General features: G+C 34.3%; 1 protein-coding gene across 2 annotated transcripts in view; it reads right to left on the minus strand.

Moving 5' to 3' along the window:
• Positions 1–17,995, minus strand: part of Rfx3 (regulatory factor X3) — a 301,278-nt gene that overhangs the window by 20,000 nt on the left and 263,283 nt on the right. For both annotated transcript variants that reach the window (XM_071600604.1, XM_071600605.1), the window contains one exon: positions 9,387–9,540. In XM_071600604.1, coding sequence (XP_071456705.1) covers positions 9,387–9,540 — 154 coding nt within the window. The remainder of the gene's footprint in view (positions 1–9,386; positions 9,541–17,995) is intronic.

Here is a 17,995-nt window from a genome sequence, read left to right on the forward strand (position 1 = left end):
TCTCTGCTCTTCTATGAAATTAATGAAAGAATGAGGCCCTTTAAAGCCTTCCTTACAGAAGGAGAAAGACTGTTCATATTCACATTTGGAATTTCCTGTTCCATTACTCTGTTGTTTTGGGGGGTACTGGGGATTGAACTCAGGGGCATTCAACCACTGAGCCATATCCCCAGTCCTATTTTGTATTTTATTTAAAGACAGAGTCTCACTGAGTTGGTTAGCGCCTGGCTTTTGCTGAGGCTGGCTTTGAACTCATGATCCTGCTGCCTTAGCCTCCTGAGCTGCTGGAATTACAGGCGTGTGCCACCATGCCCAGCCCCAGTGTTATTTTTTCAATACTCTATACTGAATTTGGACTTTGTAACAATCTGAACTTTATAAATCAGATATAACTGAGCAATGGTCTATAATTTTTGTTATATTAACCTTAGTTAATAGAACTCATCGGAAGGGGGTTAGGTAGTAAGAACTATTTTGGATGGTGAAAAGAAATGTTTTGAAATTTAAGTTGTAAGAGGTTCCATAGCATTATTTTCTTTAAATGTCTTTTAAATGGTAACCAAAGTCATAAAAGCATTTTACATTTAGCATTGGCATAGGGTTTCATAACTGAGGATAAAAACTGCTTACTTTCCAATTTTATAGTATTTGCAAGGAATACCAGTGTTTCATTTGGCAAAATCTTGGGTACTTATGTATATATAATTTCAAATAGTTTCTTAAAAATCTTAAGTCTGCTAAAAAGACCAAGATTTCTGTCAGTTGGGTCCATACAAAGGATATTCCACCCTATCATTGCTGTTAGTCCTGCTCATTGGGCTGGGCCAGGTGTCCTGGCGATATGTGCTGGGATCACTCTGCACACAGGGCAGCATAACTACATTACAGCTTTAACCATTCCGGCTTTTGTGGCCCATGGGAACCCAGCAACACACGTACTTTTTCTATAATTTTGTTTCAAAATCTCCAAGGAACAGTCATGGGAGGATATGCAGGTAGTGAAGTGTTTAACTATGCAAAGTACTACTCTGTGTTTCTCAGGGCTGTTCCCCTCAGAGCCAAGTGGATATACCTCCTGGAGCCTGTTTTACTTCTACACTGACTCCTCTGCCCCTGCGCCTCCACACACACACCATACTCCTGTTTTCTAAGATCCCAGAATTCCCTGCCCCAAGGTCCTAAATTCCTTCCTAGGCCTGTGTAGGTCTCTTCTGCAAGTTTACCCTTCTGAGGAAAGAAGGGACAGCCAAGACAACTGTTTGCAAGAGGCAGAGAAAACACTGGGCTGAGATGTCCACAAAAGGGGAGCTCAGAACTACCCATAGTATAAGATGGGGGAATGATGCATGAGAAGAGAGGTGTTTAGGGGCCAAAGGCTGGCTGCGTCTATGCCATCATTCTCTGGCTTGGAATCTGGAGGAGATATAGGATTTTACATTTAAACTCAGCCTTTCCATTTAAGAAGATATATCTGTCAAGGTGGGTGGACAGAGAAGATTTTATTTAAGTTTAGCTTACAATTTTTAAAATATTTAGACATATAGTACTTTAAGCCCTATAAATGTTAGGGCTGGGCATTTTAGCATATTCTTTATTCAAATAAAACTATGAACAGAACAGAAAGAGCCCTGTTCCTAACTCAAGACTGGCTTCCCTTGAGGTTATCTGCATTATCTAATAGGAAATGGCATTAGAAAAGTAGGATTGAATTTTGATTATATTACCTCTCCGTTTAAAAATCATTAACCGAGAAACAATGTAGTGGGGTGGGGGGTTAGAAACATGTTCTCTTTGTATTAAGGAAACCTTTATAACAAATATTTGAAGTGTTGAATTAAATTTGAAGTGTTAGTATTATCATCACACAAGGCCCATATTCTTTTAGAGAATCTCATTTTTATATTTTAAAACAGTATATTTCACTACAATGATGGTATAAAGAAAATCAGAAAATAATTCCTTTAAATTTAAGATCTTTCCAATATCAAACAAGGGCTATTTATTTATTAGCAATATCAGCAATAACCATCTTCACCTGTGACTGAGAATAAAACTTACCAAAAAGTCAATGTCTCCACCAGAACCACTTAGACTAGGCATGGGTAACAACGTGTGGCAGAGGCCAGCAGATGGAGCTGTCATGCTTAATTTATGCCAGAGAATCTTTGACACCTATCTTGTTCTTTGGTTTGGGCTGCCCAAGGAGCAACCAGACTCTTTTCTAGACAACCTAGTGGTAGACTTTGCTGAAGGGAACTATTCTGAGAGTTTTCTCCTGATGTCTACAGTGACCATTTTAGTCATTGTAATGTTTTAAGAAATCTTGAACTTCTATTTTTGCTCCTTTTCCCACTTCCAGCTGTCAAGTTGTAAGCATGTATAAAAACCTAAAAGCTGCAATTCTTGGTCTAGGAGCTTTATTTTTCTGGTAAAGAAATCCAGTGTATCAATAATGAAACTCAATGAGAATCCTGTAAACTGGTAGTCTGTTCTTAACACTATTCTTTTATACTTCCATCCTTGAATGAATATTTATTTTGTTTTAGTACTTATTGTGGGATTGTGTTTAAGCCAGATCAAAATTCTCTTCATTCCCTGAAGAGGACTACAGAAGAGCATCTCAGAGCCAGCAGGGAAGGAAAGCAAGGACAGGGAGCTAATGAGTAGGAATCCCACAGGTTGTAGCCCTGGGCTGCTGAGTCAATAGATTCTTTCTTCAAATGCAAGGAGAGAAATGAACAGGATGACAAATCAGAAGAAAAGGGAGGAATGGGACAAAGTTTCTGCAGATCAATTCTCAGGGAATCAGAGGATGAAAATATACAAGAAGGAGCCGTTCCATTTCTCCAGAAGGGGGTCACTTTATAATTGATTTTCAAGTTGTCAGAAATTATGCTAATGTGTAGGAACAGATTTACAGCTAAAACCAAACTATAAATTCTAAAAAAAATAATTTCAGTTTAGGTCTGGTCTGTGGGTGGGTATGAAGGAGTTGAAGGGTGTAATTTGTTGTTGTTTTCTGGCAGATTTGGCTTTCCAATTGCAATTTGCTTAAACTGATATTCCCTTTAGTTTGCATATTCTAAACATCTACTAACAAAAAGTAAGAGAGGAAGAGTGGCAGAACTATCAAGAGACAAAGTTAAGAAGCCCTGGAACAAAATAATAAAAGCTTATTTGCTAAGCACCTGGCTTATCATTGTGGAAGAAAATGAGTCTATGAACATGTATGTGTGTTTGGGGAGTACAGTACAGATAAAAATAACTTAATGAAACAAATAGTCCCTATTCTGAAGGAAATTTATATGGTAAAAATTTTAAATGTGAATTAAGCCCATCTGACTATTTGGAGACATGAAATATGAGACAGTCCTACTTTCTAAAGTTTTTTTTTTTTTTTTTGGTGGTAGTGGGGATAGAACTCAAGGTTGCTTTTCCCATTGACTTACATCCCCAGCCCTTTTTATTTTATTTTATTTTATTTTGAGACAAGGTTTTACTAAGTTGCTGACAGTCTTGCTAAGTTTTTGAGGCTGGTCTTGAACTTGTGATCTTTCTGCCTCAGCCTCCCAAATCACTGGAATTACAGGCATGTGCCTCTGTGTCTGCATGACTTGTTAATTTTGATTTGGGGCAATTTTCAACCTCTGTTTTCATCACAGGTTAAAAGGATACTAACTCATCTTTTGCAAGGTTTTCATAAATATTAAGTAAAGATGTAAAACAGCATAGTGACTGCCACATGTCTGACCTCAATTAAAAAAAATAATATTAAGCTTTATCATAAACAACAATAATATAACACCTTTTCAACACATTTTCTTTCTTTCTTTCTCTCTTTCTTTCGGTGCTGGGGATCGAACTCAGGGCCTTGTGTGTGCAAGGCAAGCACTCTACCAACTGAGCTATATCCCTCTACACATTTTTTAAGCTGCTACTGTTCAAGACTTTTTTTTCTACAAAACATCTCAACTTATAATAGGGTTCATTCCTTTTAAAATACTCTTTATAACAAGTCTATTGTTCCATAAGCACATTTTCAGTGTATAACCTAGTTGCACTAGAATAATGCTCATTAAAATTTGTTTTTCTTGGGTTTTATTTTATTTTATGCATTCATGCTTATTTACTGTGGTTGTACTTCTACCAAAACTACTCATTCACTGAACTTTAATCCCAAAGTTCTGTAAATTATTATTGCTCTTTGCCAATTTTAGGTTTTGAAGACTTTATCCCCTTTTACTTTGAGTACATTAATTTGGATGAATCCATTTATCTTTAGATGGTAAATCTATACGGGTTCTTAATTTTTTCCCTAAAAATTTTACTGAAATATTCTTTCAATGTTGATATTTACAGTTGAATAATTGAAGCACCTTTTTGTTTTTCTTCCTATTTCAAAAGATTGGCATAGAGCAAGATGCGGTGGTGCACGCCTATAATCCCAGAAGCTCAGGAGGCTGAGACAGGAGGACTGCATGTTCAAAGCCAGCCTCAGCAATTTAGCAAGCCCCTAAGCAACTCGGTGAGAACCCGTCTCTTAAATAAAATTTAAAAAAAGGCAAGGGATGTGGCTCAGTGGTCAAGCACCCCTCAGTTCAATACCTCGTACCAAAAAAAAAAAAAAAAAAAGATTGGTTATAGAGGTGGTTTAGATATAATATTTAATAAATATAATTATGATAAAAGGAACTTAAATCTATTAAATATTAATTAAAATGTTTACCACAGAAAACTATCTTATGAAGCAATCAAAAGTTTATAGATTCAGTGACTATATTAGTGACCTATGTGTATTTTAAAGAAATTGAGCATATATGCCATAAACTTCCAAATAGAAAGATTCTAAACATCCATAAATTTCAAATGAGAGGATTTTTTTTGTTCAACTTTTCTTATTGTAGTTATACACAGAATGCCTATGATTTCAAATGTTTTTTTTTCATTTAACAGGTATGTAAACAGATATCACTTGTTTATTTTATTTCTACTCTTAAAATTATACCATTGCCAGAAAACCTACTGATATACTTAAAATGTTTAAATAAAAATTTGAACAACTCATAATTCTAGCAGTAAATAAATTGTTTCCTATCATCTAGGCAAAGAAGGAAGGAAAGGAGGGAGAGTTGAGTTCTGGAATTGCATATGCCATAAACAACTTATTAGGAAGAATTAATAAAGTAGTAGATCGACATACAAAAACTTATGGGATGTGATCCTGTTGCAAGTTTGGGGGTCACTTGTTGAAATGAAGTGATAGTGTTACAGTGAATGTAAAAATAATATTTTTATGCTTCCATATTTTGTTTAACATGGTTGCTCTCTTGTTCTTGCTCAAATAGCATAATGTTAGATTTAAAATTCATTTATTAAGTTCATATTAAAAGAAAAGATACTTTAATTGTTCTTAAATTACTTTAAAAGGAAAACCTTTTTTTTTTTCTTTCTGTGAGCATATGTAGCTCTCTGACACTTCTCAGAGCATCAATAAAGACAAAACAAAAGCCCAGCTAAGTCTGTGACTATTTTATAGGTTTACCCTTTTGACTTCTGAACTGTTTTTGTTCCAATTCTATCCCAGCCTGGAGCAAGTAATAAACATGGTAAATTAACAGCATACACTCTGGTGCCAGACTGCTTGGTTTCAGGACCTGATTTTACAGGTTCTGTGTTCTTTGTGGTCTCAGATATGACTTATGTGTGCTTCCCTGTGCCTTCGTGGTCTCAACCCCTTATGTGATTTTGGGTCAGTTATAAAATGGCTCTGTGTCTCATTTCATTATAGTAAAATAAGTATAACAGTATCTATTCAACAGGGTTTTTTTTTTTTTGGGGGGGGGGCGGCGGTATTAATACCAGGGTTTGAACTCAGGGGCACTTTACCACTGAGCCACATCCCCAGCCCTATTTTGTATTTTATTTAGAGATAAGACATTTCAGTTACTATTTAGCAATTATTTAAAAGATTCCCCCCAACACACAATGTTAGTGGTTAGAAGCATGGGCTTAAAAATTAGATTATGTGTTTGAAAAAACTGAGTTGCGTAGCACCTCGCGGTTGCTAAGGCTAGCTTTGAACTCTTGATTCTCCTGTCTTAGCTCCCTGAGCAGCTGGGATTATAGGCAAGTGCCACTGAGCCTGGCTCAACAGGGTTTTAAGTTATTAAATTAATGTATATATTTGGAATGGTGCTTGGTACACTATGATTACATGGGAGATATCCTAATCCAATTCTTCCTCTTCAGTTTTGAATTTGACAATGTCAAATTCAATGATTTTCCATGATAATTTCCCAGTATAGCTGTGTTCCCTCCCATTTCACATATGACTTATGTGTACTTCCCTGTGCCTTTGTGGTCTTAACCTCTTGCTTCCAGATTCTCTCTAGCTTCACTAGTTATTTCTTTTTGGCCTTTATCACTTCAAACATCATTTCCTTGGGAAAGTCTTCCCAAGGAAGACCTTCCCTGGTCCTCCCAAGCTAGAATAATTGTCCCTTTCTTTAATATAGGACCATCTAATATAATTTGGGGGAATTAGGCCTCTCTGAGAAACTGTTATTTAGACACAGAGTAGGAGTTATATTGGCCATGGAGGTGAAGAAAGGGTTCTAGGTAGGAGGAACCATTCACATAGTGGTCCATGACAAAATGAGCTTGGTGAATGAGAACAGGGAAGATGCTACTGTGATTGCAAGAGAAGGAGTAGGAAGTAGGAGGTTGAGGCTAATCAGAGAGGCAGAGCCAGATCACGCAAGACCTAGTGTATCAAGGGAAGAATTTTCTTCATTAACAAAAGGAAAACTCACTAAGGAGTTTTAAGTGGGGGATAACATGATCAGTTTTGCATTTTTGACAGATGATAATGATTGCACTGCAAAAGATTTGAGAATGAGAAGACCTAGTAATTGGTTGTAGACAAAGGTCCAGATAGAAGGACATGCAAAAGATGCTGTTTAGGAATCTAGCATGTCATTGTGTAAATCATGTGCCATTTACCGAGAAAGAACATTAGAAAAAGTTTAATCTAACTAAGTGCATGTGTATAATAAGCTCCACAGTGACAATTATTACTATTGTTATGCTGGTTGTGATTACTAATTATTAAAAATCTTTTGCTGCAATTCAGGGTAATGGTAAATTGTATGGATTTCAAAAGATTTGGGCCTGACCTATTGTTCTCACAGGGTATACAAGCACTTCTGGATTTGATGTTTGAAAAAAAAAGTCATCCTAAGGGGAAAATGTAGGATAGACTTGGTATAACATGTAAAGGGAACATGAGAAAACAGGTTCTTCTTTCTTGAAGTTCCTTCTCCTTTATCCCCCCAAACAAGAAATTTTTGATATAATAATATGACCATAGCCAACAGGTCTATGAAGTATCAGTGTTATATGGGAAGAACAAACCTAGAAAATTAGCCTTAATTTGACTGCTGGGCTGAATAATGGACGAACACAGACAGATCAAATACGTTTCTACAAACTGGGTATGGGCACAGTAAACAAATAATTCAGGAGATGTATCTAAATCTTTGATATTACAAAGGTACTGTATGTCTTATTTTTTTCATTTAGATTTATTCATATATTTTTGCCTCATGTGACAAGGTCATATTCATTTATATTGTTTACATGTTGCAAAATAAGATGCCTATTAAAATGATTAGTTATTAGATTGGTCATGCAGTCCCTTTTAATTATGGTGCAGTACTTCCTGTACAAGCATATAAGGAGTTTGCAAAGCTGTCACTGCTTTTTTACCTAGAGATGCAAGGAAAGCAGAGACCACGAATTAGGATTATGTGGATACATGGCGCTGAAGAGAATTCCTGTTGTCATATCCTGCTCATTCTGTTAAAGAAGCCCTGGAGCATATGAAGTGGATGGCCAATGTATTGAATATACTGAAATGTGGGTCCACTTCAGAAATCTTGAACCTTGAGTCAAGAAATCTGATAGTACTTAATCTACATGCCTACAGGGCATTTGGCAACAAGACATCTACACAAAAACTAAAGAAAGAAGCAAGAAGGGAGAGTGAAATCTAAGAAAAGTTCACACTTTTTGGTGACATGAAGTTCTGTCTAATATTTAAAGCTGTAGTGATTCTTGCTTAAATTCACACATATCCAATTGGCATCATGTAAGCATAATCACCACTGGAGAACATTATATAAAGACATATACATTAGTACACTATGAGGAATTATAGAGAAAAGGAAATGATGAGTATTTTAACTGACATTATGACCATGTTTGGCATGTATTTTATTCATACTAGAATACTTATGACGTTCTTGAAGTACTTTGATAATTTTATTTATGCTTTTATTTTATTAAATTAAGAAAAACATCTAATAATATTTACCTTCAATATTTCTTACTTAAATAAGCACATATAAATAGCTTAAAAATGAAAATGATTTCATTACTGCTTTGGGTAATTTCTGTCTGGCCTGGTATAATTCATCACAATATAAAGAACCTTTTTCAATGTGATAAAATGAGCCAGCACTGAATCATTTGAGCATTTGCACATATCCCTCATTAGTTATATTAGCTTCAGAACTTTGCTTTTTGATATTTGTCAAAGATAAGACATTTCAGTTACTATTTAGCAATTATTTAAAAGATTCCCCCCAACACACAATGTTAGTGGTTAGAAGCATGGACTTGAAAATTAGATTATGTGTTTGAAAAAAAAGTCTCTACCATATTTTAGCTATGTTACCATTTAATCTCTCTATTTGAGGTTTCTGCATAAACCTCAGAAGCTGATCTGTAGAAGAGGATAAAGAAGAACCCATCTCAAAAAATTGTTGTAATTATTAATGTTTTATTATGTGTGAAGAACTTAGAACTATGCCTGGTACATAGTGTCTAAAAAATGCTAGCTATTATAAGTGTCACCATAATCATCATCACCACCATCATCCTTCCAAAATAGAATTATTCATTTTCTTCTTGAAGAATAGGTAAAATAAAGAGTCTATAAAATATTTAATCTTTCCTTTATATTCCCAGCCCTAGCTTTATCAGAAGCATTAATCTTTCTTATTTCCACTCAGTAGATTTTTTTTTAAGTCCAGTGGGTCTCAAGCTTTTGCATTGACTCTTACATAAAGTAGCAAAACATTCTATGACCTTTAACATGATATAATCTACAATTTTTGAATCCTTGGATTAAAAACAAACATGAACAGGGATATTTAAGGATACCTTGCAATAATTACATAGCCCCTCTAGGGTCTGAGACTCACTTGGTTATGAAACATTGCTTTAATCAATAATTATCACACTTAGATTTAAATGTAACTCAGATTGTTAAAAAAAAAACCAAAAAACAACCCAGTGGGTCATAGTTCTTTTATCCTCCTTACCTCGCCCATGACTGCTATGGGTGTCTCTCCTGTTGCCTGAGCAACACGATGCTCTACTAAGTAGAACATGTACTCATCGTAGAGTAGACGGATCAGGTGGAAGGAGCCAAAGCTAGCAGCACTGCGCAAGGTTAAATCCCGAATAACCATTGAGCTGTGCCAAGAGAAAAGACATATATGCAGCCAATGTTAGTGATGAGGGTTAGAGTTCAACTTATTTTTTCCTCTTAACAGAAGTTAAGTTGGGAGCCTATGTAGTTGGTACAGCAAGAAACTTGCCAGGAAATAAATTCATTATTGAAAGCATTTGGCTCAACTTACTTAAAATAGAATGGCAAACAGGTAACTCTCCCAAAGGTCTGATCCTTATTAGAGTAGACAGATTTTCAGTGGGGAAAACCATTTTACCATTATAGGTCTGTCTACCTGTTCCATTAAACTCAAGAATGGATCAGAATTGAATAAAAACTTTTTTGAAAAGCTGTTAACTCATCATCAACATAAGAAAAAGCAACTCAAAGTAAAAAACCTATTGATTATGTAGTAATCAATCTAAATGATAATGATCTTCAGGATATAATTTTAGAAAAATACGTATTTGTGCCAGACAAAGGGTACAAAAACACTAAGCAAAGTTCCCAGGTGTAACCATACAAAATGTAGCTAAGTATGTATAGGGATTCCAGCAAGTGTTGTTAAGAAGGCAAAATCATTTAATGATTCCAGTTTCTTACTGATTTTCATTTAAGGTGTTTTTCTAGTAGAATTGGGAGTTACAAAATACTTAACTTTGAAAAATGTGAACATTTAATTTATATTAATACCCAAGTATGAACAGTATTAATAAAATACTACTAATAAGCTATTCAAAATAGAAATGAGCCCAAAACAAAATGCTGGCCTCCTGAATGATGTACTAATCATTATGATTGTTCATGTACTTTAAACTTCTTTAATATTTGTAACTTAGACCCAGAATGATGTATATATATTTATGCAGGTATAGTTTTCATCACTTTAATTCAGTGGTCTTTAAGATTTTTGACCTATAAATACTAAAAGAGCCACCTTAGCCTCAGTAGGAAGAGACAGAATCTCACAAATGTAAGCCTGATATTTCAGGCCTTGTTTTCCAATGAAGAATTATAAAATGCAGTAAAAGTGAAAATCGTAAGACTATAGTTCAGTTTTCTGCTTCATTTTTAACCTCTTTAAAACAGAGGCTATTAATACCTCAAATTCTATAGATTTAATTTGACAAATGACAGATCATTATTGTACATCTAAAACTCAGAAGCCCTGGATTCTGATTCTTGTTTTTCATTGACTGCTGACCTCCAGTAAATAATTTCCCTGACACTGTCTTTTCCTCTTGGGAGAAAAATGAAAGAAATGCTTTTAGTCTTGTCTAACTCATATGGTTATTTCAAGATAAAATGACCTAAAGAATGTGGAATCAACTTATGAATGAATAGAACATGACTCAAATGTTTAAGTGATTGTAGTTATAATATATAGAATAGGAGGAGCTGAGCTTATTCTCATTTGTTTATGGCAGTAAGAAGGGGGATTGCTATATGCCGATGACAGGGGACCTCTCATTTCTGTGGATCTATGTACAAAATAAAATAGAAACCACTCATTTAGAGTTAGATTCAGGTTGCTACTATGTGATCTTGGTTGTGATTATGTAAACTTTTTTTAAGGCTCAAAAGTTAAATAGTTATCTTTTATCTGTAGTTTTGATCTCCTTAGCTTCATTACATGTGATCAACTATAGTCTGAAAATATTAAATGAAAATTCCAGAAATTGTGGAAGCTTCTGAGTTGTGTGATGAAATCTCCTGACATCCTGTGCTCCTTGTTGCCCAGGATGTGACTCATCCTGTTCAGTGTATCCACACTGTGTATGCATCTGCCTGTTAGTTACTTAGTACCTGTCTTGGTTATCAGATCTATGACAGTATTACAAAACTTGCATGCAAGTAACACTTATCTTTCTTAAAAATAGTCCCAATGAGCTGGTCATTTAGATATATGAAAGAACAACGGTAAAGTGATTTATTTAAGTGAAAAGATGAAGGTTTTTGACTTAAGGAAGCAAAAATTGTATACTGAGACTGCTAAGATCTATAGTAAGAAGAAATCATCTGTGAAATTGAAAAGAAAGAAGAAATTTGTGCTAGATTTGTTGTCATGTCTCAAACTGCAAAGGTTAGAGACAAAACCTGGTAAGTAGACAAGGCATTACATTTTATGGCTCAGTACTATATGTGCTTTCAAGCAGCCAGTGGGGATACTGGAATGCATCCCTCATGAATAAGGTAGGAATACTGTACATGGTTACTACATTGTTACATAGATTAGAGTTAATAATATATTCATTATCATAAATAGTAGTTCCAATACATGATTCCTTGCAGTCAAATACTTAAACAGATTCCTTAAGTTTAGAACTCTACTTTAAGGGTAGATAACTTTAAAAAGAATATCTTCATTTATGTACCAAAGAAATAATTCTATTCTTGTCTTTCCTAAAATTCAGTAATATATCACAAATATGTAAAAATAATTTACATGAACATAATGACTATTTAAAATGAAAGATCTTTCCCTTTGGAAAAAAAATTAAAGCAAAGAATCCTCTACATAAAAAACACAGGAAAAAATAACACAAGAGTAACAATGAAATGTTACATTACATTTTGTCCCTTAACACCAACTTAAAGACAATAATTTTGAAAATGATGCAAGACCAAAACACTCACACTTAACTGCATCCATCTTGCTGAAGAAAAGTAAATATTTAAAATACAGCCCAGAGAAGACAAATCGCTAACAAACATACAAAAATAAGACTAATTTTATTTGAAATTATAGAAAATGAAAATTAAAGCAAGACACCACCCATTACCTATCATACTGAAGGAGATTACAAGACCCAGTGTTACAGAGAGTTTGAGAAAAGAACTCTACTATCTCCACAAGTATAAATCCACAAATCTTTTGTAGAGAGGAATTTGTCAAAATTTAAGATGTTAAATCCTTTCATTTAGTGAAATTAGTATCTAATTCTAGATATTTATGCAAATGAGTAAGGTTAGTTTTAGTTAAAGCAATAATTGTATTAGTGAGAAAAATTAAATATCCACTAGTAGGATGCTGATTAAACAAATTATGGCTCATTAGATCCAGAATTATATACAATAGTTAAAAAAATAAGGAAGACATAGTTGCTAACATGGGAACATCTATTATATGATATTAGGTTAAAGAATCAACATGTAAAAGCTGACTTACACAAAACACCTTTATATCATTTACAAAATCCTAACCCTAAGTAAATGAGAATATCTAATTATCTTAATACTTTATTAATAGTAAAATTACACACTTCATTGAATAGCATTAGTTATTTTAAAACATTTATCTTAAGATATATGTATAACTGTATACAAAGATAATCAGTAATTTTTAAAAATTCTATCAAAACACTAAAAACCATCAAAATGTTCAAGAAGAAGAAAATAAGGGAATGTTTAAATCATGTATGACACATATATTATGTGGCCATTAAAAATTACAGTGGCCCCTCCTTGCCTATAGTTTTACTTTTCTATGGCTACCCATAGTCAACCTCAATCTTAAAAATGCGAAAAGGCATTATTTAGGAAATAAATTAATCATAAGTTTAAATTGTGTGACATTCTGAGTAATACAATGAAATCTCATGCTGTCCTACCCAAGATGTGAGTGTTTAATGTATCCACACCACATATGTAACCCACCTGTTACTCACTCATAGCTGTATCATTCATTAGATCAAACTGTTGCAGCATCACAATGTTTGTGCTCATGTAACCCTTATAATAAAGTAGCCTAACACCATGGTATGTCACAATAGTCCTGTTATTCCTCATTTTATCTCCTCATATAGGCATTGTATCATCTCACTTCATCATAAGAAGGGTAAATATAATAAGATTATGAGGGAGAGAATCCACACCCACTATACTCGCAAAACTTTCCTTACAGAATAGTGATTCTATTTTTATTAGTGTCATTAAACTCTAATTGTGTCTAATTGCAAGTCAAACTTTATCTTATGTAAGTATAAATGTGTAGGAAAAAGCAAAGTGTGTGTGTATATATGTGTGTGTGTGTAGGGTTTGGTTTTGCCCTTGGTTTTAGCCATATGCTAAAGGTCTTGGAAAATATCTCCTATAGAAGTATAGTATGTTTCTGGAGGTAATGACAAGAAATTCTCAATGCATAATGTTAAATGACAGATATTCAAGGAAAAATACAGGTAATAATCTTTGGTAAGCAACTGGATCTCAATTTTATTTAATAGCAAAGAAAATATTTTACCAGTGTTTTTTATTAGGGGGTGGGCATAGTAAAATTATGGGTAATTTAATTTAATCTTTGTATATATAGTTTTTTAAAATTTTCCAGATTATCTAATATGAAACATATTAATTTCATAATAAAAATATTTGTTTTACAGCTTACTACAGGGGCACAGCAACATCAATGTTTATAGCAGCACAATTCACAATAGCTAAATTGTAGAACCAACCCAGATGCCCTTTAGTCGATGAATGGATAGGGAAAATGTGGTATATATACACAATGGAATATTACGCAGCATTAAAAGAGAACAAAATCATGGCATTTGCAGGTAAATGGATGGAAATGGAGAATATTATGCTAAGTGAAATAAGCCAAAAAAGGACTATCCCCCCAAAACCAAATGCTGAATGTTTTCTCTAATATGAGGATGCTGACTCATAGTGGGGATGCGGGGTCAGCATGGGGGGATGGAGGACCTTTAGATAGGGCAAAAGGGAGGAAGGGGAGGGGAGGGAGCTTGAGAGTAGGAAATATGGTGGAATGAGATGGACATCATTACTCTAAATACATGTATGAGACACGAATGATGTAACTCTACTATGTGTACAACATGAAAAATCATGTTGTATATGTATAATATGAATTGAAATGCATTCTGCTGTCATATATAACAACTTAAAATAAATAACCTTAAAAATGTTTGTTTTAAAATATAACTTTCATTATATTATACAAAAATAATTATGACTCAATTGAAGTCCAGAAATTTGGGAGGGATAAATGTCACAAACATAAAATGAATTCTTTGTTTAAATATTTCTAAATTCAAATTTTAGGCCTTTATATTACTCTTAAAATATAATAATCCTGAAATCAGGTAAATGATTTAAGAAGAATGTTAACAATAATTCTCCAATATCATTACAGACTTGTAAAGTCAATTAATTTTTTCCAAGAGAATTTACATTTATTCATGCACTAAATATTATGTTCCCACTCTATGTCAGAGTCTTATTTTAAAACAAATGAGAAAAATAATTTTAGTTTCAACAATTTACTTTATAGTAGGAGTAAAATTCAATAAAAATACAAGTAGATAAAAATTTTTTCTGAGGAGATGAGTATCTGAGTGGAAATTGGTCTGAAGTGTCGGAACGAACCACAGGAACACATAGGTGAAGAGTTTCCTTGGCAGAAAGTTTCCCTGACCTCGAGGTAGAACTATGTTTGTTGTGTTTAAAGAAAGGCCAGAAGGCACATATGATTGGAGAACAGCAAGCAAAGAAAATAACACATAATTGGGTCTGGAGGTTACCAGTAGCTGGACAGTGTGGATCTTGTGACAAGGCCTTTGGATTTTGTTCTAAGTATTTTGGAAATTTTTGATCTGTTAAACCGTCACTTTATTTCAACAAAAAATGTACATCTAATACTCAATTCTGTTGGAAAAATTTTAAAACTTTGCTGATTTTCAATTATAATACCCAGGTTTTTTTTAGTATTTATTTTTTAGTTGTATATAATACCTTTATTTTGTTTATTTTTATGTGGTACAGAGGATTGAGCCTAGGGCCTCACATGTGCTAGGCGAGCACTCTACCGCTGAGCCACAACCCCAGCCCCCCAGTATTTAAAAAAAAAATCACTAAAGGGCATGTCATGAAATTATTGTTATATGTCTAAAAAAGAATCAGTTGGATTGCATCATCAGTGCTAGGTGTACTTCATTCTCGCTGTGTTGGGCTTCTGCCCTAGTGCCAAATATTAAATGACAAGAATTAATAGTTTAATTGGAAAGGTATTATCCAATTCAGGTGTGTTGCAAAATTAACTCCATTAAGTGTCATGTTGCTAAGTTACCATGAATTCAACTTTAAAAAAACAGAGTTGTAAACATTAATTATTTTATAATAATTGAGAAATACCTTTGTGTATTTATCCTTATAAGTCAATGGTATAGAAATTGAAACATATACCCTACTATATGATACAATCCCCTTTCTGCATATTTGAGGATGCATCACATCCTTTCTAAGGAAAAAGGTGAGACTATCATAACCCTGACTCAATGTGAACTCTGAATTATAAAGTAAAATCAAAAAAGTATTTTTGGAAGATTTTTATATTGTCCATTTGTAAAGCAAACTAGGTTCCCTGTGTCCTTTTCCAAGACACAGCATGAAAGGTGCACTTCTTTTTTTTCTGCAGTGCTAGGTTTGGACTCAGGGCCTTGCACATGCCAGGCCAATGCTATAGTATTTTTGTTCTTTTAAAAAATGGAATATTTGGATGACCTTCAAAGTAACCCTGAGGAATGCTTTCTTCTATCACCCAAAAGACACACAAGCTGAGTAATGGCCCATATAACGTCTCCATTTCTGCCGAAGAAAGGCAGTGGCTCTTTTCCTATCTTCCAGAAAGTCAACATTAGCCTTTCAAAGCCAGGTAAGGCAAGGAGAGATTGCATTTGGAGCAGAGTGTATTTGCAGCAATAGATCAACTGCTGCTAGCATGATTCACTGCTATATTTTTGTGCATGTAAATATATATACAGAATTTTAGAAATTAGGAGGTTAAGTATCTGATTTCAGAACATAAAGGGTCTATGAATGTGACTGCCAAATTTACAATGGCATTTACAAATGTACAAATTCTTGGCATTTACAATGCCAAAAACATTTTTATAAATACTCTCATCCTGCTTCCCTGATAGTTTGTGAATGCAGTTTTCATTACTCAATATGTTCTTATGCCTCAGTAAACCACAGTTCAGTTATTAAAGAGTCTTAAGTTTTTAAGCTATTGACTTTGCCTACCAGCAGGAGGTATGCATCTGTCTGAATGTGCCTTTCCTCTGTGGCCCTGAACTATATGCCTTCAAGTCCTTTTGAAATGAAAATAATAACCATAATAGTGTCTAATAATAACAAGCCAATTATACCCAACTCAGGGAGGACACAAGGCTAGCAAGTAATGATCTATGGGGTTTGCATATCTACAGAGAACAAGAAATATTTTTTTCCTCCTTTCAAGATACCTGCAACAGATCTCTGTGGAAACCAAGGCTCCAGGGGTGTGTTTCTAAAATAATATCAGCTAAATATAGGGGGAGAAACCCATAGGAATGAGTAACAGCAAGCCTGACAGCAACAGCATAGAAAGCTAGGAGGAGGAGGAAGAGAATTGGGGGAGGAGGAGGAGGAAGAGAATTGGGGGAGGAGGAGGAGGAAGAAGAAGGATGGAAAAACAAAAACAAAAAAAAAACTACCTCCTTGCTTTTTCTAATGCAGAGGATGGTCTCTGCTTTGATCATTTACATTTTGGAAGAGCCAATCAGTGTTGCTGTTGTTGCATCAATCATTCATGGAACATATATACCATTTATACTATTTTCTGGGGAAAAGACCTGAATAAAATATTGACCCTTGAGCAAATGGGGAAAATACCTGAAATATTCTCAAGAAGTGTTCCCAAATATGAATATTGAATTCTACCATGACCACTACTATTGCTGCATTTACTTTGAGCACACAATGACGATGCTTACCAAGACTTCCCTGTATACTGAGGAAAAACTAACATTTCTTGTTAACCTAGAAGTGCCTTCACTAAAGCACACCAGTGGGTCACGGATTCTGGCAACATCTTGACATTATACTCTCAAACTATGTGAGCTAAAGAGATGAAGCAGAACTATGGAATTATATACATTATATATTCCATTGCAGAAACAAAAAACCAAACAATAGCAAAACACTTTCAGACTTTCCTTCACTGCATTTTACCCTAGGCTACACACTAGAAGATATTTTTTAGGAATTAAGGATAAGCAAACTAGATATCCAGTGAATCTGTACCTTTACTTCAGTTTAAGAAGTAAGAATAAAGTTAGTTGAGAAAGAAAAGTCACTTAATGTAAAAAAGCAAGTAACAAAAATTAAAAGACCTCTGGGTTCCATTTTCATAAAGGTGGGTAAAACAAGGTACAAGTTCTAAAAAAGAGTCTGGATTTACTGGTTCACAACTGGTGTTAGTTACTAAATTGTTATTACTTATTTGTATGCTTTCCTTCCTTATCTCTAGCTTTGGACTCACCAATGATGCTCAGACAATGACCACAGTATACCCACAGTCATAAACATGGGTATGTCCTATGGTTACTATTTTCTGATATGTTCATAGTTGCACAAGATCTAAACTAGAGATAAACCATATCTCTAAGTAGGTATAGCTTTCAGGCTTAAGTCAGTGGG

The sequence above is a fragment of the Marmota flaviventris genome, chromosome 13 (assembly GCF_047511675.1).
Source record: "Marmota flaviventris isolate mMarFla1 chromosome 13, mMarFla1.hap1, whole genome shotgun sequence".
NCBI classification, from domain to species: domain Eukaryota; kingdom Metazoa; phylum Chordata; class Mammalia; order Rodentia; family Sciuridae; genus Marmota; species Marmota flaviventris.